The 21,562-nt window shown below is 47.4% G+C and overlaps 1 protein-coding gene across 2 annotated transcripts; it reads right to left on the reverse strand.

Moving 5' to 3' along the window:
- Nucleotides 1–249: 249 nt before the first annotated feature.
- Nucleotides 250–21,283, reverse strand: Proc (protein C, inactivator of coagulation factors Va and VIIIa). 2 transcript variants are annotated; one of them, XM_038331704.1, is made up of 10 exons: nt 21,144–21,283; nt 20,399–20,518; nt 17,369–17,449; nt 16,334–16,500; nt 15,547–15,571; nt 15,286–15,423; nt 15,057–15,191; nt 3,693–3,832; nt 2,313–2,430; nt 250–945 (listed from the first exon to the last, which is right to left on the reverse strand). In XM_038331704.1, exons 2-10 carry the CDS (start codon nt 20,442–20,444, stop codon nt 356–358), a joined length of 1,440 nt encoding a protein of 479 aa, XP_038187632.1. In that variant the 5' UTR covers nt 20,445–20,518; nt 21,144–21,283; the 3' UTR covers nt 250–355. The 2 variants fall into 2 exon arrangements, with proteins under 2 accessions (XP_038187632.1, XP_038187633.1); XM_038331705.1 differs by having other exon boundaries at nt 16,334–16,497; nt 21,144–21,282.
- Nucleotides 21,284–21,562: the final 279 nt, after the last annotated feature.

Here is a 21,562-nt window from a genome sequence, read left to right on the forward strand (position 1 = left end):
AGGGTTTCCCTGTAATTTCTAGAGCCTGTCCTGGAACTAGCTCTTGTAGACGAGGCTGGCCTCGAACTCAGAGATCTGCCTGCCTCTGCCTCTGCCTCCCGAGTGCTGGGATTAAAGGCGTGTGCCACAGAACTGCTTTGGGAGTTAAGCAGGTTCTTTTTGTAAAGTACCTGGTGTATAGTAGATGCTCACTTAATGTTACTTTTCTCCAGGATGGCCCATAAAAAGGATGGAAAGACAGACAGGAACTCAGGTTGGCATACTTGTTGGATGCCCCTTTAATGTCCTGTGCTGTGGTATTCACTAGCCCAGACTCACTCTAAGCATGGGGTCCAGGGATGAGCAGGGAGGGGTGCTACAGACTCTGGCCCTTCGGGGAGGCGTCCTTGCTGCCAATGTAGCTGTGGATCCATTCCAGGTAGCGGCTTACTTTGGTGTAGACACCATAGTTGTTGAGTTGCCCGCAGCCCTCACCCCAGCTCACCAAGCCCACCAGGAACCAGGTGCCCCGAAAGAAGACCACCATAGGTCCCCCACTGTCGCCTTCACAGGCATCTCTGTTGTCACCAAGGATGCCCGCACACAGCATGTTCTCTGAGACCACATGGTTCATGGCCTGTATGCAGTCATTTCGTGGGGCCACAGGGATGCGGATGAAGGTGAGGATAGAGGTGCGGTTCCTCCTGCCATCCTTGTCCTTGTCGGTTTGATAGCCCCAGCCTGTCACCACTGTCTCCTGGCCGGCCTGAGTGAGCTCCCGCTCTGCCAGGCCATCGTTCGGCAGACAGATGGGCACTATAGTCTTAGACAGAGTGGCTGGCTGGGCCAGGCGGAGCAGAGCAATGTCATTGTCACTGGTGATCCGACTGTAGTTAGGGTGGATGAGGACCTCCTTGATGTCCAGGTCCAATTCCCAGTGGTCCCTGCGTCGCAGATCGTACTCACCTGCAAGGCAAAGACGCTGTCAAAGTGGGGTAGGCTGGGGGAGCCTGCCTGATCGTGGTGCTTCTGCTGCCCAGCTGCGTGGTGCCCCGAACTGGGTCCCTGTGCCTCAGAGCCTTAGAAGAGGTGAGTTTTCCTGCCAGGGGTATGAATAGTGGGCTCTTGGGCAAAAGTTCCTAAGGGGCAGGGGGCTGGTCTGCACTTAGAATTCACAGATGGAGCAGTAAAACAAAGATTGAAAGAACAGAAAAGCCAGAGGCTCCTGTAGACAGGAAGGGAAGAATGAGCAACCCTGCCAGAGAGACCAGCTCCAGGGTAGCAAGGCCCAAAGACGAGCACCAGCAAGATCCAAGGGGGAGCAGCAGCAAGCCCCAGGCAGGCGCTGCTAACGAGAATGATCTGGACCACAGAGAAGAGACAGGTCTTCCCTACCAGCTGATGGCTCTGGGAAGCAGGGCCACAGGTCATTGTCCACACTGTAGGTGGTGTACAGGGTGTCAGTTTGTCATTATCAGCGCACCCTTTCTTTTATTATGTGTATGCTTCCATATGTTGTATGTATGTATGTGTGTGTGTATGTATGTGCATGTATGTATGTGTATTTATGCATGTGTGTATGTATGTGTGGGTGTGGGTGTGAGGGTGCATGTGCATGTGTGTGAGTGCATACAGAGGCCAAAAGTCAATGTTTGGTGTCTTCCTCGATTGCTCTCCACCTTATATTGGAGGCAGAATCTCTCATTGAAGCTGAAGCTCACAGATCCAGCTACACTGACTGGCCAGCAGGCCCACGGGTCCTCCTTCTCTGCCTTTCCGGCACTGGGATTAGTTGCACACTAATCTACACATGTCTGGATTCTACATCGGTGCTGGGAACTGAACTGAACAACTTTGACCCACTTTTCTTCCTTTTGGTATAGTGTCTGCTAAAAGGCCCTCCAGAAATGGTTACAGAGTAGGGCTTAGACGTGGGGACCCTCAGACTCTTGGGGGAGCAGCTGGCAGGACGGGCCAACATTGCACAGCTTCACCCTGTCAGTTCATCTGGAGCTCACAAGGGGTCGGGGGTCTGACCATGGCCGGGTCCTGAGGCCCACACAGAGCGGCCTCCATAGGAGTGGGAGGGAGGAGACCTGGATGTATGATGCCCCTCACAAACGTGTGGACCTAGATCTGAAATGAGCACCAGAAATTTCCCAGCTGACTGGCGTCCCAGTGTGAGCCGGGGCTACCACAGATGCCTCTGTCCCCCAAGCATCCTCTGTGGAGCCTAAGTAGTAAGTGCCAGGATCATGCACCCTGGGACAGCAAGCCTGCTTCCCCTGCTCCTCCCAGGCCTCTGGCTGCTCCTACCCAGCCTCCGCCCTTACCGAGCCTCACAGTAAGCTTCTTGGTGTTCACCATGCAGTGGGCTGCCGTCAGCACCCAGGAGGCATGGATGAGTACCCCTCCACAGGCCAGCTTCTTCTTGGAGTCCAGCAGGATCGCCTGTAAGTGACATCACAGGCTGCCTCCGACTGTTCGTAGCATAGGACCCAGGTCTCACATGACTCTCCGTAGTTCCCACCCTCCCCTGGGTTCCTGGTCCCACTGGCACGCACAGCCTTCAGGTCTTTCCCCAGTGTTTTCTGGTATCTGTGACACTGTCTGGTATCAGCCTGTGTCAGGGACTCTTCCTGACATAGCCTATGCAGTTCCAATAGTCACCTTCCGCCATATCCACGTCAAAGTGCTCTCATGCTGGGGCTTGGGACAGGCCTTACATTCTCTGGGGAGCCTTTTTGGTACTCAGGCTGCTTGGGGTACCTCTCTCAGGCCTCCCTTTGCCCCTGTCCTGATGGGCATCCTGGTCCTCATCCTACTGAGCTATTTTCAGAGTTCCTAAGCTCCCCAAATTGGTGAACTACTAGTCTGCTCCTCATTCCAGAGCCTGACAAAGACAAGAAACAAGTAAATGTTTGCTCCACATTGAAGCGGGGATGCTCAGGGTCACTCCCTTCTCGCTTTCTTCTACACAAGCGCCTTCTCCAGAAACATACTCCCTACCTTAGTTCCCACCCACAAAAGCTCTATCTCTCCATCTCTTCCTCAACACGGGAGCTCTTCCTCCTGCTTGCTCCCATCTATGCTGTGCTGGCCAGTTTTATGTCAACTTGACACCAGCTAGAGTTAGCTGATTGTCAATTGACAAGATGCCTCTCCATAAGACCCAACTGGAGGGCCTCTTCTTAAGTCGAGACTGATGGAGAATGGCTCAGCCCATTGTGGGCGGGGCAACACGTGTGGGTGGAGTCCTGCGTTCTATTAAAAAAAAGCAGGCTGAGCAAGCATGGGGAGAAAGCCAGTAAGCAGCACCCCTCCATGGCCTCTGCATCAATTTCTGTTCCCAGGTCCCGGCCCTGCTTGAGTCTCTGTCCTGATTTCCTCTGTTGATGAACTGTGATGTAGAAATGTAAGCCACACAAACTCTTTGCTTCTCAAGTTTCTTTGGCCATGGTATTTTGTCACAGCAACAGTAACTGTAACTAAGACACACGCCTTTCCCTGCACGTGCCCATTCCAGCTCCAACCCCAGCTCAAACTCCCATTCCCCCCACCATCACCACCCCGTCCTCTCACCAGCTCCAACCCCAGGGTCCCCCCCCAACACGCCCCTCTGTCCCGTCCCCTCCCCCTCATCCCCTCAAGCTGCAACACTTCTCTCACGCCAGCAGGGGTCCCAGAAGACTGTCTCTCCTCCCTGCCCTCACCTGCCAAGGACTGTCTCCTTGCTTCGTCAGTGTTCCGTTGACAATCCTTGGATCTTGTTCTAGTTCACCTTCTGGGTCTGTGTCCCTGTTCTTGCGTTTCTTCTCCATCCGCCTTCCCAGCTTTCCGCACGGAAAATTCACTGAGAGTAAAAGAGAGGTAGTAAGGGTCTCCCTGGCATGACTCCCCAGGGCCCTCTCATCTGTCTGTAGGCTAGGCTGCCACCGCGGAGGAGTCACGAAGTACAGCTTGGGAGTCAAAATCAAAACGCGCCACCTACCGGCAAGAACTGGCCAAGCACTATTACTACCTAAGTGTCCCTGAGCTGATGATGAAAGATATCGTGGATTCATTTTACTCCAGGGTTATGGGTGATCGATTATCCCCAAGATATATAAGAAAAGGCTCCTGTTTCTACCAAGCTCCTAGGGAGATGATAAATTACATGGACGGGTCTGTGGATATAACTCAGTTGGTAGGATGCTTGCCTAGCACACATATGGCCCTGGGTTAGATCCCTACTGTATGAACCAGGCATAGTAACAAACATCTGTAACCACAGCATTGGGAAAATAGGGCAGAAGGATCTGAAGTCCAAGGTCATCTTAGGCTACACAGTGAGTTTTAGGTCAGCCTGGGCTACGTGTGACCCTATCTCAAAATAGGGGGGCAGATTGAGAAAAGGCTTAGTGTTTTTTCTCTCTAAAGGTGCATGAGTGTTTTACCTGTATGCATGCAAGTACACTGTATTTAGGTACACTGCGTGTGTCTGGTGCCCTCAGAGGCAGGAAGACGTCACCAGATTCTCTGGAACTGGAACTAAGGATAAATGGGAGCTGCCTTGTGAATCACGATCCTGTGCAAGAACAGCAAATACTCTAAATTGCTGAGTCATCTTTCCACCCCAGAAGGGTGTGTGTGTGTGTCCCTGCGTGTGCCTGTGTGTGTGTGTGTATGCGTGCAGTTGCACATACATGTAGAAGCCAGAGGTCAACACTGAGTGTCTTTCTTGTTTCTACACTTTATTCTTGAGATGGCCTCCCACTGAGTGCAGAGCGTGATTGGCATTGACCCCTAGGGTTCCTACTGTCTCTGCCCCTGCCCCAGCACGCTGAGGTTACAGGCACCTATAACCATATTTGTAATGCAGATGCTGATGATCCAAACTCAGGTCCTTGTGCCTGCTTGTGAGCTGTCAACCAAGCTGTCTCCAGCTCTGGGCGATTCATCTTGAAACCTCTCTTCCCATAGCAGTGGGCACACCGTGGAAATCCAGGGGTTGGTGGTCTAGGGGGTCTGCTCCTAGAAATGTTGAATGCTAGTTGGGAGACTCTAAGCTGGTGAAGCCAAGGAACACCATCAGCGGGGCAAGTGAGGAATGACAGAATGGAAAGCAGACAGCAGCAAAGAAATTCCAGAAACTGGCCAGTAGGTGGATACAGTAACTGGCTTGGCAAACCAAGAAGCAAAAGTCTGTCCTGGTAGCAAAGTTCCCAGAAGCTGGGATTTCACAGACAGCACATTTCTGGAGTCCTCTAAACCCCCGGGGTGGAGGCAGTACACATAAGACTGCAGGTGGGGCATGGTGCAAGCTGACAAGGGAGGCTTGGAGAGCCCTCCTCATGGCTTGCTTCCCCTTTTCTCACCTAAAGAGGTCCATTCCTGCAGAAGGGGAACCAGAGGCCGTGAGAAAAGACAGTTCTGTGGCCCAGTGGCCTGGCTAGAGGGCCTCAGGCTGCAAAACAACAGAGCCTCTGCCCGTCCTGCTCCTGGGTGCTGGAAGGCAACTCAGAGCACCCACCAGGCTTGTAGGCACTCCCCTCAAGCCCTGCCACAGTGTTCAGACCTAAGGATCCGAACCAAGTGCCTGCAGATGACTCTAGCCTTCAGGAAAGCTTGCAGGAAGGCAGGCCCGTGGGGACTTCTTGAAACTTCCTGGAGATGTATCATTTCAAAATACAAAGTTTAGCACCTGGAGAAATGCTTCAGCATTGGGGAGCACTGGCTGCTCCCCTGGAAGACCGAAGTTCAATTCCCAGCAGCCACATCGTGGCTGTCTATAGCTCCAGTTCCAGGGGATCAATTAAAACAGACATGCAAGTGTACACACACACACACACACAAAATACTTATTCACATAAAATAAATAAATCTCTAAAAAATTACCCAGTTTAAACATGTGTTTCTGTATAGTGACTAGAAGATAAAGTTATAAATAGTTCCCTAAAAAAAAAATGCAAAGTCAGGCCTGGGGACAAGGCTTGGGTGGTAGAATGCTTGACTGGCATACTTAGAGCTCTGAGTTTCACCCTGGTACCAAATAAAATCAAGTGTGCATGCCCATAGTCCCAGAACTCTGGAGATGGAGGCAGGAGGATGAGGACATCAGCCATCCCCAGAATACAATGAATTCAAGGCCAGCTTGGGATACATGAACTGTTTTTTTTGGGGGGGGGGAGGTCAGATATGAAAAATAGGAGAGGCGATAAGCATGAATGTTGTAAGAGATCCAGAAAGACAACAAAGAAAGCACAGGGGAGAGTGCCAACCAAATAATCTCAAGGTGAAGGGAGCAGGTAGACAACCTTCAGGCATTCAACCTCTCCCCTCCTCCCCAAACCCAGTTCCCCAGGCTCATCCACATCTCTGTAGTGCACTGCCAAGCTCCCTCAGCACCATCCTGTTGTCTCAGCCTCCACCTTGCATCGGCAACTCCCTAATTACCAGTGGCCACATCCGGCAGGACCCCAGAAGCATTCACTACCAGGCAACCCATTGCCATAGCACTCCATAAGAACCAGAAAGGGCAACAGAAATCAATGAAGAGAACACCATCAGCTCCTAACATTACAATCATCCCAAACCCAGATGCTTAGCCACCAGTGTCAAAGTACAACCAACAACAGCCAGGACAATATGTCTTCACGGAAGCCTAGCAACCCTACTACAGCAGGCCTGGAACATAGTTGAAGCACCAGACAAGGACTTCAAAATAGCGTTTATGAATACAGTGCAGGTCCTTAAAAAATGAACAAATCGGCTGGGCAATGGTGCCGCGCGCCTTTAATCCCAGCACTCGGGAGGCAGAGGCAGGCGGATCTCTGTGAGTTCGAGACCAGCCTGGTCTACAAGAGCTAGTTCCAGGACAGGCTCTAAAGCTGCAGAGAAACCCTGTCTCGAAAAACCAAAAAAAAAAAAAAATGAACAAATCCATTAAGAAATCCATGAAAACCAAAATAGTGTAATGAGAGGAAGAAAATAGTTCAAGACTTACAAGCACAAATACAATCAATAAAGAAAATTCAAACTGAGGGAAAACTGGAAATGAAAAGTTTAGGAACTTGAGCAGGGAACTCAGAGGCAAGCCTCACCAATAGAATACAAGAGATGGAAGAGAAAATCTTAGGCACTGAAGATAAGATAGAATAAATAGACACCTTGGTCAAAGAAAACATTAAATATTTAAAAAAATTCAGGCATAAAACTTCCAGGAAACCTGGGACACTAAGAAAAGACCAAATCTAAGAATAATAGGAAGGAGAAAAAATTCAGACAAAAGGCGCAGAAAATATTTTCAACAAAACCATAAAAGAAAATTTCCCCAACCTAAAAAAGGTGATAACTATCAAGGTACAAGAAGCATACAGAACACCAAACAAACTGGACCAGAGAAATGAATTTCCCTCCTCACCTAATAAAACAGTAAACATATGCTATGGAATAATCTCTTGTACACTGTAAAGATTTGTCACTCGAATTGGTTTAACAAAATGCCAGTAGCCAAGAAGGAAATATAGGTGGGGCAACCAGACTCAGGATGATGGGAAGGAGAAGGTTGGATGGAAGAGTCACCAGCCAGATGCAGAGGGAGCAGGAGATGAATGTGCCATGCTAATAAAGGTACCACCACATGGCAGAGTATAAATAAGGCATATGGGCTAACTTAAAATGTAAGAGTTAGCTAGCAACAAGCCTGAGCTATCAGCCAATCACTTATAAGCAATATTAAGCTTTTGAGTCAATTATTTGGGAAGCAGTTGCTGGGTATTTGGGAACAGGTGGGCAGTTGGGAGCAAAACTTCCAATTCCATATGGTGCCCAATGTAGGGCACAAACCCACAACTCTGGGATTAAGATGTGGACCCAGAAACTTCTCAGAGTGGGGTGATAAACATGGTTTCTACAGGGACCTCTGCCATAAAATTAAATTCTCAGAACCAACAAATGGGGTGGAGCCAACCACCAAAGCACTGCTTTGGTCCTAGCCATGCTGCTTAGCAGTTTAAATAGTCATATGGTTAGAAAAAGAAAGAGATATATAGTAAACATAGATTCAGGCAAAAACCTATCTAAACAGGTTACAGTGTGTTTAAAAATATATGTAGGCGCCGGGCGGTGGTGGCGCACGCCTTTAATCCCAGCACTCGGGAGGCAGAGGCAGGCAGATCTCTGAGTTCGAGGCCAGCCTGGTTTAGAAGAGCTAGTTCCAGGACAGGCTCTAGAAACTACAGGGAAACCCTGTCTCAAAAAACCAAAATATATATATATATATGTAGGCTTGGAGAGAGCAGAAAGAGGATAGAGGAAGTCCTTAAAAAAGAAATTGAGTAAACAAATATAATAAGCCACATAAAGATGGGAAATATACAGAGAGTCTGGATACTGTATGTATGGTATGTATTATCTTTAATTTTTTGACTGCTAATGAACAAATGATAACTGAGAGACACTTGATTATGAAAGCTGCTAGAGTAAACCAACCTACACATTTTAAAAATATCTTGACTTCAAAATCTAAGTCAAAAGGTATGTTACTTTAGGAAATGTAATTTTAGGAAATGAGAGGCTGTGGATTCATTCTGGGTAAAGAAAAATCAGGTTTGATTAAGGAAGAGCCCCTGAAAAACCTCTGATGGGAATGGATGACCCAGATGATCCAATGTTTCTGGAGAGTGTCTCTGTTGCAGTTTCCTCTGAGTTCTATATCCAGAACAGCTTCAAGGCTACTGGTTGAGATGATCCAGACCCACAGAATACTCCAGTCAGGACATGACATAATCCTAAATCTTCCCAGAGTTCTCCAAAGATTCCCAGTGCCCTCAATCAGCAGGAAATAGTCTAGAAAACTATGCCTACATTCTCAAAAATAAATCATGAATATTTAGCATCATTTAGGGGGTTGGTTACAAGTTGTTATGAACAATGGTCAGAAAAAACTAAACCAAAGAGATTAGATTCAAGGATCTTGTTCTGAAAAGAAAGAGGGAGAATGTTGAAATGATAGGATGAAAGGGTAGATTATTGTATCTACTTTAATCCAAAATACAACTGTTAATCTTACATATTTTACATTGGTATGGATTTTGGCTTATTGATACAAATTTAAAATTAATTTTGTTATACTGTATGTATATTTCTACTCTTGTTTAGGGTATTATGTTTATGCAGTGAAAGGAAGAGATAGGCAGATCTCTGAGTTTGAGACCAGCCTGGTCTACAGAGTAAGTTCCAGGATAGGCTCCAAAGCTACAGAGAAACCCTGTCTCAAAAAAAAAATAAACAAAAGAGTAATATATAATTAAGAAATACAGATTAATGGTCATCTATAATAGCAAACTTATAGTCATGTTAAGTATGTTTTCAAGGTTATACAGAGATATATTTCCGATAGATAAGCAGTCTTCAAACACTTCAAAGTCATTTAAAATGTTTTAAGAACTTAGACTTTTCTCAACAGTGAGAACAGTACTGCTCTTGGCAGCAACAATTACTTCAAAGAGGATGATGGGCCAAAGAAACTATGTATGGAGTTTGTCTTCTTTTTGGCAAAAGCTAGCAATATGGACAAAGAAACTGCCCTTGCCTCAATTGCTGATAGTTACTCTCCAAACTTGACCAACAGGATGCAAAAAAAGGAGACTGATAAACTTTGCCAAGACAAGGTATGACAGTCCTTCAAAATTATCTGGTTCACGGGAAAGTCTGTCAAATATGTTAAGTCTGTAGGCCAGTCCCTAACATTACAGAGGAACTTTGGGTGACTGTCCAGGCAGTTTGAGTTCCTTGTCATTAGATAACATTTTACCTTCTGGGATATTTGATGGGGTAGAAGACTAAATAGTTGTAGGTTTTTTTTAGTTCTGATAAAAGATAAATTAGGTATGAAACTTTGGACTCACAAGATTGATAATAGAATTTTTTTTTAATTTTATGAAATACAAATAGCCTGGATATTGTATCTGTAATTCTTAACTTGATAACTGTTTTTGTTGTTTACAATCTTACTATCTGTTGTTTAATTAAAGTTAAAACTGTCCTTTTTAATTAGACAAAAAGGAGAAAATGCTGTGAAATAATCCTCTTGTATACTGTAAAGATCAGTCACTCCAGCACTCGGAAGGCAGAGAGCAGGTGGATTTCTGTGAGTTTGAGGCCAACCTGGTCTACAAAAGCTAGTTCCAGGACAGGCTCCAAAGCTACAGAAAAACCTTGTCTCAAAAACAAAACAAAACAAAAAAAGATTAGTCACTCAAATTTGTTTAATTAAACACTGATTGACCGGTAGCCAGATAGGTAGTATAGATGGGCAACCAAAGTAAAGATGATGGGAAAAAGGGCAGAGTGAGGAGCTGCCAGCCACAGCTAGATGCAGAGGGAGCAGGAGATGAATGTGCCATGCTAATAAAAATACTGTCACGTGTCAGAGTGTAAAGAATATAGGTTAATGTAAAACTTAAGAGTCAGCTAGTAATAAACCTGAGCTATCGGCCAAGCATTTATAAGTAATATTAAGCCTCTGAGTAAATTATTTGGGAAGCAGATGGGCAGGAGAGAAACTTCCAATTACAAATACAAAGAACAAAAAAATATTAAAAGCTGGAATTGAAAAAGGGAAAAGACCAAATAACAAACAAAGGCAAATCTATTAGAATAATGCCTGGCTTTTCCATGGAGACTCTAAAAGCAAGAAGGTCCTAGACAGATGTTCTACAAACTCTAAGAGATCACAGATGCCAGCCCAGAGTACTAGACCTAGCAAAACTTTCAATCACAGTAGGTGGAAAGAGAAAGACAAATGGTGTTTGTCAGATTTGATGGTTGCAAGTAGAAGAAGGCGAATAGATCTATATTTGGTATTCTGCACAAAATTCAACTACAAATGGATCAAAGACCTTAACACAAGGACAGATACACTAAACCTGATAGAAGAGAAAGTAGATAATAGCCTTGAACTTATTTATACAGGCAAAGACTTTCTGAACAGAGCACTGATATTACAGGCACTATGACCAATATTAATAACTGGGACCTCATGAAACTGAAAAGTTTGTGTAAGGCAAAGGACACCATTATTTGGACAAAGTGGCAGGCTACAGAATGGAAAAAGATCTTTACCAATTATTCATCTGATAGAGGACTTATATTCAAAATGTATAAAGAACTCAAAAAACTGAGCATCAATAAAACAAATAACCCAAATAAAAGTTTTGTATGGCTCTAAACAAGTCTCGAAAAAAGAAACTCCACTGTGTGTGAAGCACTTAAAGATATTTTCAGCATCCTTAGAGGGAAAATGCAAATCAAAACTACTTTGAAATTTCATCTTACAGTAAGCAATAAAAACAATGACAGCTCATACTGTTGAGAGGAAGAGTAAGGGGAACATGTGTCTGTTGCTGGTGGGAGTACAAACTTGTCCAGCCACTATGGAAATCAGTGTGGCAGTTACTTAGGAAGATGGGAATCAATCTATCTCAAGATACAGCTATATCACTCTTGGGCATATACCCAAAGGATGCTTCGTCCTACTACAGAGACACTTGCTCAACCATATTTATAATAGCCAGAAACTGGAAACAATGTAGATATTTGTCAGTGGATGAATGGATAAAGATAATGTGGTATGTTTACACATTGAAATATTACTCAGCTCTAAAATAAATAAATGAATAAAATCATGAAATTATCAAGTAAATGAATGGAATTGGAAGAAAAATCATCCTGAGTGAGGTAACCCAGACCCGAAAGACAAATATGGTCTATCTTCTCTTGTGTGTGGATATCAGATGTTAAGTCATCGACAAGCAAGCTACAGTCCCTATAACCACAGAGGTTAGGTAGAAAGTGAGGGACTGTGGAGGACGGATTGCTCTCCCGAGGAAGGGGAAATAGAATAGACAGTTATAGATAGGGAAGGAACTGGAATGGGAGGACCAAACAGGAAGGGGAGGGAAGATGGGATGGGTGGGGAATATGAGGAGGGATGGATAAAACTATGGGCCATTTGAGGGGTTATGTGGAAGCCTAGCACAAGAGAAGCTTCTTATAGCATATACATATATGAAGGCAATCTAAATGAAATTGACAAATAATAAGGGAGGCAGAGGTACAACAGGACAATTCTTGTCACCAAAGGAAGCTTCCAGCACTAGGAATGGACTGCATCTAATTGAGTTCTTTGCCAAAGGTGTCCCATGGGACCCTCTAAACAACCTAGCCTTTTGCCAAGGCTACTGGTGGCTCTCCACAGACTGAAGGTAAAGTAATGTTCTGTTGCCAAAAATTGGTTTAGGAGCCTCTGTCTATGTGTTTCTTTCATTGGTTGAATAAAGAAACTGCCTTGGCCTTTTGATAGGGCAGCCCTTAGGTGGGCGGAGGAGACAGAACAGAATGCTGGGGAGAAGGGAAGTGTGGCAGATGCCATGATTCTCCTTCCCAAGACCGATGCTGGTTAGACTCTTGCCGGTAAGCCACAGTCAAGTGGCTATAGACATTAATGAAAATGGGTTAATCAAGATGTGAAAATTAGCCAATAAGAGGCTAGAAATAATGGGCCAGACAGTGTTTAAATGAATGCAGTTTCTGTGTAATTATTTCAGGTTAAGCTAGCTGGGTGGTGGGATGTGGCCCACTCCCCTTACAACAAAAGATCACACCTGCAAACCTCATTGAACATGGAGAATTAGAGCTGGTGGCTCCCTGGGGCCTTCACCCCAGTGGACTAGTATTCATGGCACTGGAAGGCACTCTACATGCTACCAAAGGGGAAAGGCAAACACCAACTTAGCTATAAACCCTTCCATCCACAAGAGTGCCCTGCAAGACACGCTGGTGCAATAGTGGCACAAAGCTTGTGGGAGTGGCCAACCAATGTCTGAGTTAAGGCCCATTCCATGAGACAGAACCCTCACCCAATGCTGCTTGGGTGGCCAAAAACCTGAGACTAGATAGGTCAGGGACTTAGGGACTTAGGGGAAAACCAAATATTATTGTTCTACTAAAGGAATGTAGCAATAGAATGGCTCCTAAGGACATTCTGTTATACACATAGATCAGTGCCTTGCTCAGCCATCATCAGAGAAGCTTCCTCCTGCAGGAAATGAGACAGAGTCCAACAACACACAGAGAATGAGAGGCCTTGGAATACTTAGCCCTAAAAGAGGCGTCTCCATCAAATTCCTCCCCTCAGGGCTCAGGGAACCCTGGAAGAGGAGACAGAAAGAGTGTGAGAGCCAGAGGGGATGGAGGCCACCAAGGAATCAAAGCCCTCTAGACACAGCACAGGAGCTCACAGAGCCTGTGGCAGCATGCACAGGGCCCGCGTGGGTCTGCACCAGCTGTGTAGTGGAGAAGTGGACACATACCCCATCCCTACACCAGAAGCTATCTCCAACTGATAGCCATTTGCAAATGAAAAGTAAGTTTTCTCCAAAGGAACCTTCCTAGGGAAACAAACCGCTCTTAATGGCAGTAAATGGCCAACACTAAATCAAGTTAGCTGGAGGTTCTTACACAGGGCTTTTTCTGTAACCTTACAGATCCTCAGCGATATATAGTAAGGCTTCCTGTTTTGGGTCTTTATGGGATTCCTGAGTGTGCAAGTGTGTGTGTGTGTGTGTGTGTGTGTGTGTGTACAGCTATATGCATTTCATGTGCTTTTTCTTTGGTTATTTTTCTTGTCTGTTTTGTCATAGTTCAACTTTTAAAATTTATCTTATTTTATTTACTGTTACTCCTGAGATACCTGTTTTTAAGAGAGGTGGGGATGAACTGGGAAGAGTGTGTGTGTGGTGGAGTATAATCATAATATGTTGTGTAAAAAACTATTTTTTACAGATTACGCACTCACATATTGATTGATTGATTGATTGATTGATTGATTTTTTGAGACAGGGTTTCTCTGTTTAACAGTCCAAGCTGTCCTGGAACTTGCTTTGTAGACCAGGTTGGCCTTGAACTCTGCCTCCCAAGTGCTGGGATTAAAGGCATGACCCCTGCCACTCAGCCACATATTTATTTTATACATACAGATTATTTTTGAAACATTTTTAATTAAAAAAAAATTAAACTCAGCGGGATGGTGTTGGCTCACACCTTTAATCTCAGCACTCAGGAGGCAGAGGCAGGAGGATCTCTGGGAGTTCAAGGACAGACTGGTCTACAGAACAGAGTTCTAGGACAGCCAGGGATACACAGAAAAACCCTGTCTGAGAACAAAACCAAAACCATTTTTAAAAATTTTTTGATATTTAAATGCTAATCATTATAACACTTTACTAAGGTTTTATAGGGGAAACCTTTTTTTTAAATAATTTTTATCTTAGTTACTTTCTTTTTCCTTCTTTTCTTTTCTTTCCTCCTCCTCCTCTTCCTCCCTCTCCTTCTCCTCCTCCTTCTCTTTTTATTGAGACAGGGTTTCTTTGTGTAGACTGTCCTAGTACTTCCTCTGGCCTCGAACTCAGAGATTCACCTGCTTCTGCCTCCGGAGTGCTGAGATTAAAGGCACGAGTGACCTCTCTGCCTGGCTATTCTGACTTCTTACGCTACACACATAAGTAAACTCATCCAAAAGAAAAATTCAAGGAAAAACTAAAAGGAAAGAAGAACCAAGGTTCTGCATGGAAGTAACACACCCAGAAGCGTGGATGGGGGAAGATACTAATGACTTGGTTCCTAGGTCATCTCAGTGTGTGCGTGTGCGTGCGTGCGTGCGTGTGCGTGCGTGCGTGCGTGCGTGCGTGTGTGTGTGTGTGTGAGAGAGAGAGAGAGAGAGAGAGAGAGAGAGAGAGAGAGAGACAGAGAGAGACAGAGAGAGACAGAGAGAGACAGAGACAGAGACAGACAAACCGACAGACAGACAGACAGACAGACAGACAGACGGAAACAGAAGACTGCTGTGCTCCAGGGTATGTCCAGGGATGCCTGAAGGTTGGCAAATAAACAAGAGACTACATACAGGGGCCAGGAAGTGAGGAGCGGGGTATGTCCACCTGTCTTGGGTCCTCGAGATGTGTTAGCTTTCCGGGGTGCCCTTCCTCCCTGCCTGCGTTAGGCCAGATGCTCTTTGCAGGCCTGCCTGGGCTCACCCGTAGACTTGCAGCGCTTGTGGTCGTCTGCCAGCTGGTAGCCCGGAGCGCAAGCGCAGCGCCGACTGCCGCCTTCCTCCAGACAGTAGTGCAGGCAGCCGCCGTTGTTCACCTGGCAGTCGTGGTATTGCCGCTCTGTGCGACAGAGGAGTGCAGACAGCTCGTGGTGGCCCTACTAGTTCCAGATCCCACCTCAGCCCACCTCACTGCCTCGCAGAGGTCCCCTCACCCTCCTGGCAGAACCTGCCCTCCCAGCCTTTGTCGCAGAAGCAGCTGAAGCTGCCCAGGCTGTCGATGCATGTGCCATGCCCACAGCATGGGCTGTTGCACTTATGGTCCAAGGGCGGAGCCTCGCACTGGTCACCATCTGTGAAAGACAGAGGGATGGGGCAGTAGAGGATGTGGCTACCTCCATGTTCCTTTCCAACCTCCACCGACCCTGGAGCAAGCTTCCACTGTCCATCCATGCAGGTGGCTGGGACTCACTCACCGAAGTACTTGATCCAGAAGGCCAGCTGTGGCGGTAAGAGAGGGTAGAGTGTCAGGGCCCAGCACTGCTACTAGGGGACACCCTTAAGGCATTGCCTCCTCCTGGATACCAACTGTCCAGTGAGGGCTTTCAGACAAACAGCTGCCTTACTGCTCCTGGCTGCCCACCCCACAACATCCCTTTCCACGCAGCAGGACTCTCCCCACCGGGTCATCTACTCCCACATCAGCGTCCTCAGTGGAAAGTATCTAAAGCCCTCACAGATTGTTCTGCCCCCTTTGGACCATCCAGCCTTGAGACATGACTTGCTGGCTCAGAGTCTGAGGGACAGACATTAGAAAGTCCTAGTCAAGCCGGGCGGTGGTGGCACATGCCTTTAATCCAGCATTCAGGAGGCAGAGACAGGAGAATCTCTGTGAGTTCGAGGCCAGCCTGGCCTACAGACCAGGACAGGCTCCAAAAGCTACAGAGAAGACTTGTCTCAAAAAACAAAACAACAAAACAAAACGAACAAAAAGTACTGGTCATACACCTAACCATAAGGTACGGGGCAGCATGGAGGTGAAGACCACCTGTCACATGAAGGGACCACTAGAGAGATGCCCAGACCCTCTTTACCCTGACATTAATTTCATGGTCCTGGTTGCTATAGTCCCCAGTGCTCTGACCAAGCCTTACAACTCTAAGAAGATCCCCAATGGTAGTCATCATGCCCACTGCTCCTCTAGGTTACAGCCGCCAGCCCACCCCTGAGCCCCGCCCTCTGGACCTAGCCTTGTAGCCTTACTGTGTCTTCCACATTTTGGAAAATCTCCTTGGCCTCCTCAAAGTCACAGATCTCCTCCACACACTCCCGTTCCAGATTGCCCGGCCGCATCTCCTCCAGGAAAGTGTTGGCACGTTTGGCCCGCAGCACCTGGTGGGCACGCTCACTGCTGGAGAACACTGGGTCTGCTTTGGGATGGGAGTCAATGTGGTGGAAGGACCCAAGAGAAGCCAGGAGGGATCTGAAGAACCCCAGCTAGAGCTAAGAAGACCTCAAGACCTCGCCTTATTATTATTATTATCATCATTATTATTGTTACTATTATTATTATTTAGAGCATCCCAGGAAGGATGTTGTGCCCTGCTCTACTGTTCTGTTCCCAGATCCCCGTGGGAGAACAGCAGCATGGATCTTCTGACACAAACTGTGAGACCTTCCTTTGAAGGCACACTCAACAATGTGTATTGTGCAGAGTGAAGTGCTTAGGGTCAATGCCAGATCTTGCTGCTTTTAAAAGTGCAAGGTATGTGTGCATGAAAAACAGCCTTACATAATGCTGTCTAATAACAAATAAATGAGAGTAGTAAAGACTAAGACTGCAAAGTGAAATCTGTCTCACACGTCTCCCAGCACAGCTGAGTGAGCCCGGCTTGCCTCACCCCTTGATTTCCCACACCCTCTATCATGCAGTCCCCATCTCTTCCCCTTAGCAGAGACACCTGGAGAACAGAGACCTGTCAGTCCGCTCCGAGAGATGCCCGTCTTGGGTAGGAGGAGAAGAGCTAAGGGGGGGGGGACTGGATCAGAAGCATGCAGTAGGGGCTTGGGCAGTGAGTGTAGAGGAGGACGTGGCCACCTGAGCTGAGGTGGCAGAGGAGGGAGAGGGCTGAGATGGACAGGGCAGGCTAGAAAAGGACTTGGTGGATAAAGCACTCAGGGAAGGACCCAAGTTCAGGAGGCAGCCGAGGCAGCTCTAGACAGGTCCATTTACGTTGGTGCCACTGGAAACCAGTGGAGGTTCTGAGGGCTTTTGCACAAGGGTGGAGACCGTCTTACCAAGAGGTGTGCTAGAAATTCCCCAGGTGGACAGGAACAGCAGGAAGATTCTGACTTGCCACATCCTGGAGCTGCTGACACCTGTCTGAGGAGAACCTCTAAGCTCCAAGGACATCCACAGTTGCTCTGCCCTCAACCCCCGAAAATGGAATGAAAGGGTCATCCCTGAGCGGGGGGAGACATCTTACTCCCTAAAGCACTTGTTGTAGAAACATGAAGACTTAAGTCTGATCCCCAGAACACATGTAAAGTTAAAACAAAAATCTAGGTGCCGTGGCATGTTCTTGCAATCTCAGTACTGGGGAGGCAGAGGCAAGCAGAACCCTGTGGATGGCTGGCCAGCAGCCAGGATTGTTAGCTTGCCTGTCCAGCTCCAGTTGACCAGCTCCAGGCCAGTAAGAGGCCCTGTCTCAAAAAACAAGGTAAATAGGTCCTGAAAAAAATATCTGAGATCTATCGCTTGCCTCCCCTTGTGTGTGTGAGCATGCACAAGAATAAAAGTAAAAGTAAGAAAGGGAGGGAGGGAAGGACAGCTTTGTGTGCTCATTGTCTCTGTGGTGGCTGGGGCTGGGAGTAGGTAACGCTGTTCACAGACAGTCTTTTGGCCTTTAGAGCTGGACACACACCAGCTACCGGAAAACAGAGAAGTCACTGCCTGGGGGCAAATTCCAGTTCATGGAGGGGCAGGGCAGAAGAGAGGAGAGAGAGAGAGAGAGAGAGAGAGAGAGAGAGAGAGAGAGAGAGAGAGAGAGAGAGAGAGAGAGAAGAGAGAAGAGAGAGGGAGATAGAGAGAGGAGAGAGAGAGAGGGAGGGAGAGAGAGAGAGAGAGAGAGAGAGAGAGAGAGAGAGAGAGAGAGAGAGAGAGAGAGAATGCAGTATTTGACAAGATGTTTACACTTTCCATGCCTTAAGTGTAAAACGGATAGCGTTGCTGGAATAGGGACCCACAGAAGACCCCCATGTGTGCGCAGGCGTGTGCAAGTGTGGAGACCAGCAGGGACCTTGGCTGTCCTTACCCAGGCATTTCCCACTTGTTCTCCCCAAGTTTTTGTTTGTTTGTTTTCTGAGGCAGTCATGGTTGTTCCGGAACTTGCTATGTAGACCAGGCTGGCATTGACATAGAGATCTGCCTGCTTCTGCCTCCCGAGTGTTGAAACTAAAGGATGCACTACCCTGCCTGCTTTCCACCTTGTTCGAGACAAGCTCTCACGGCCTGGAACTCATCAAGTAGGCTGGTTAGCCAGCAAGCCCAAGGGATCTGCTTGTTTCTGCTCTCTAGCAGTAGGAGTTTAAGTGTGTGCTACCACACATGACTTTTTTTTTTAAAAAAAGAAAACGTGTTCTAGGACTACAACTGAGGTCCTCACATTTATAAGGTAAACACTTTTTCAATTGAGCCATCTTCCTAGCTTCCTCACCTCTCCTCCAAGCTGCTAAAGAAGTATTGGATATTGGATGGGGGTTGCAGCTCAGTAGGAGAGAACACACTTAGCATGTTTAAGACTCTGGGTTCAAAAGGAAAGAAAGAAAAAAAAACAAAGAAAAAAGGAAAAAAAAAGAAGACTCTGGGTTCAATCCTCCAACACTAGAACACACCACACACACATATACATACCACACACACCACATACACTCCACACACACCACACACATACCACACATACATCCTACATACACCACACACACTATACACACTTCACACACACCACACACACCACACACACACCACACACAGCACACACACCGTACATATACCATACACACATCACACACCGCATACACATACACCACACATACATACCAACATACCCCACACTCCACACACACACCCACACACACACCACACACACACCACCACACCACACACACACCACACACATACCAGACAGACACCACACACTACACACACAATCACACACACCACACACACACACACCACACACACACCACCACACACACGCACACCACCACACCACACGCACACCACACACACCACACACACATCACACACACCACCACACACACACCACACCACACGCACACCACACGCACACCACACACACCACACACACCACACACACACCACACACACCACACACACTCCATACACACACCACACACACCACACACACCCACACACACCACACACACCACACACACACACACCACACACACACCACACACATCACACACACCACACACACACCACACACATCCCATACATACACTACACACTCCATACACATACCACACACATCACACACACCACACACACACCACACACATCCCATACATACACCACACACACCACACACACATCACACACACACCACACACATCCCATACATACACTACACACTCCACACACACACCACACGGTCTCCACTCACTATCACTGGCTCAGTCAAGGTTTACAACCACCCAAGAGGTAGGCATTAATGTTTTCAGCCCCATTTCACGGGGAAGGAACCCAGATGCACAGAGGAGATAAGCAGCTTACCTACACCAAAGAGGAGGGCAGAGTTTGGTTTTAAGGACAAGCCTATGTGGCCCTAGCTCTGGAACCTTAACCTGTGCTCCAAACCAATGGTCACCCTTCAAGGCTCTACTGTCCCCAAGACCAGGTGGGCAGGCCTGCCTGTCCCAGCTGCACAGCCCCTCTTGGCCTTCCATTCCTCCTTCACTGACTTCCTGGTTTATAGGTTCCATCTTAGAGAACAGGGTGCCGTGAGGTAGTGGGGGTTCTGGATATTGAGATGCCTCTGAGGATGGCTCTGGGTCATGGAGATACCCTGGACTGAGCGCCACTTGATCTGCATAATCGGCTGTGTCGTGAGGGCCAAAAGAGTTATAGGGAATGCCAATCCATACTTTGGTCTAGATCGAGTCTGGGCCCCCGTTTCCCTTGGCCCCAAGCTTCAGTCAACCTGGAGATCCTTGGCTCAAGGTTTCCCCCTTCCTCACAGCCCGACTCTCTTCCCCATCCGGTCCTCCACAGCCTTTCAAGGTCTTGCCTTGAGGGGGACTCACCGGGGTGGGCCAAGGAGAAACTGCAATTTCGTCCTGGTGCCGCCATGTCAGTCTGGGAGTTGGGTTAATCCATAACCACAAATATTTGCTTTAGCCCTCAGTGTTGAACCTCCCTCTCCCCTGACAAACAAACAAAAAGGTTTTCTGTTCCCGGCTCTGCAAGGCTTCCTATGTTCAATGCTCACCTCTGCCTACCAAAGAAATTGTCTAGAAGAGAGGGATGGGGGAAGGGCGGGTCGAGCATGTTTGAGCAGACTGGCAAATGTGGTTTCATTCTAGTCTCACAGTGACTGGCTGAGAGCGGAATGGGAACCTTTACAAACAAACAAACAAACAAACAAACAAACACATTACAGCTTGTTCATGGGGAGGACACTCGAAAGTATTTCCTTATTTCATCAAACCCAGGATGCCATAAGTGTTAAAACTGTCTTACTGTCCACTCCATTCTACAGGAGAGGACTCTGTGTCCAAGTAGACGGAGCTGGCGGGAGGCAGGCCTGTGCTAGAACAACGCTTCCGGTTCACCTGGCCACTTTGCGAGCTAGTGAGAAAAAGGGTGGGTTGACTCAGGAAAACTGCAGGGAGCTGCCAGCTAAGATGTCTGGGAAAGAGAGAGGCAGACATGGCCCTCACTATGTTCTGCAAGCTGTCCGCGTTTCCCAAGCCCCTTCCTTCCTTGAGGCTGGCTCTACCAGGGAAGCTGCCATCTTTTCCCTGCCCTAAGGCTCTTGGCGATTTTTACCTCCACAACGTCTTTGTTCTGAGCTGGGAGCTTGGATCCAAGGGGTCCATCTGTCTTGGCACAAGGGGAAGTTGTTTGACCCAGAGAGCCAATCAGATTTTCTGTCTCAGTCCCGAGGAATATGATCTTAGTGAGCTGATCAGGTGTTGGGCTGGAGTCAGAAATTTGAGGAAAGGGAGGGCTGGTGACGTGTTTGCCCAAGTTTTCCCCATTGGAGGTGAGGTGGGAGGCAGCAGGGAAGTTCTGGGATGGGTGAAGCAGAGGCGAGATGGACTGTGAGGTACTTAGAAAAAAACTTACAGGAAGTGTAGAGGCAGTAGCTGTTTGGGAACGGGCTGTGGCGGCTGCCTAGAGGAGAACCGAGTTCCTGGTCAGTCAGCCATTAAAGACTAAATGCAGGGTCTGCTTGTGCACCCCGG

This window comes from Arvicola amphibius, chromosome 5 (assembly GCF_903992535.2).
Source record: "Arvicola amphibius chromosome 5, mArvAmp1.2, whole genome shotgun sequence".
In the NCBI taxonomy this organism is placed as follows: domain Eukaryota; kingdom Metazoa; phylum Chordata; class Mammalia; order Rodentia; family Cricetidae; genus Arvicola; species Arvicola amphibius.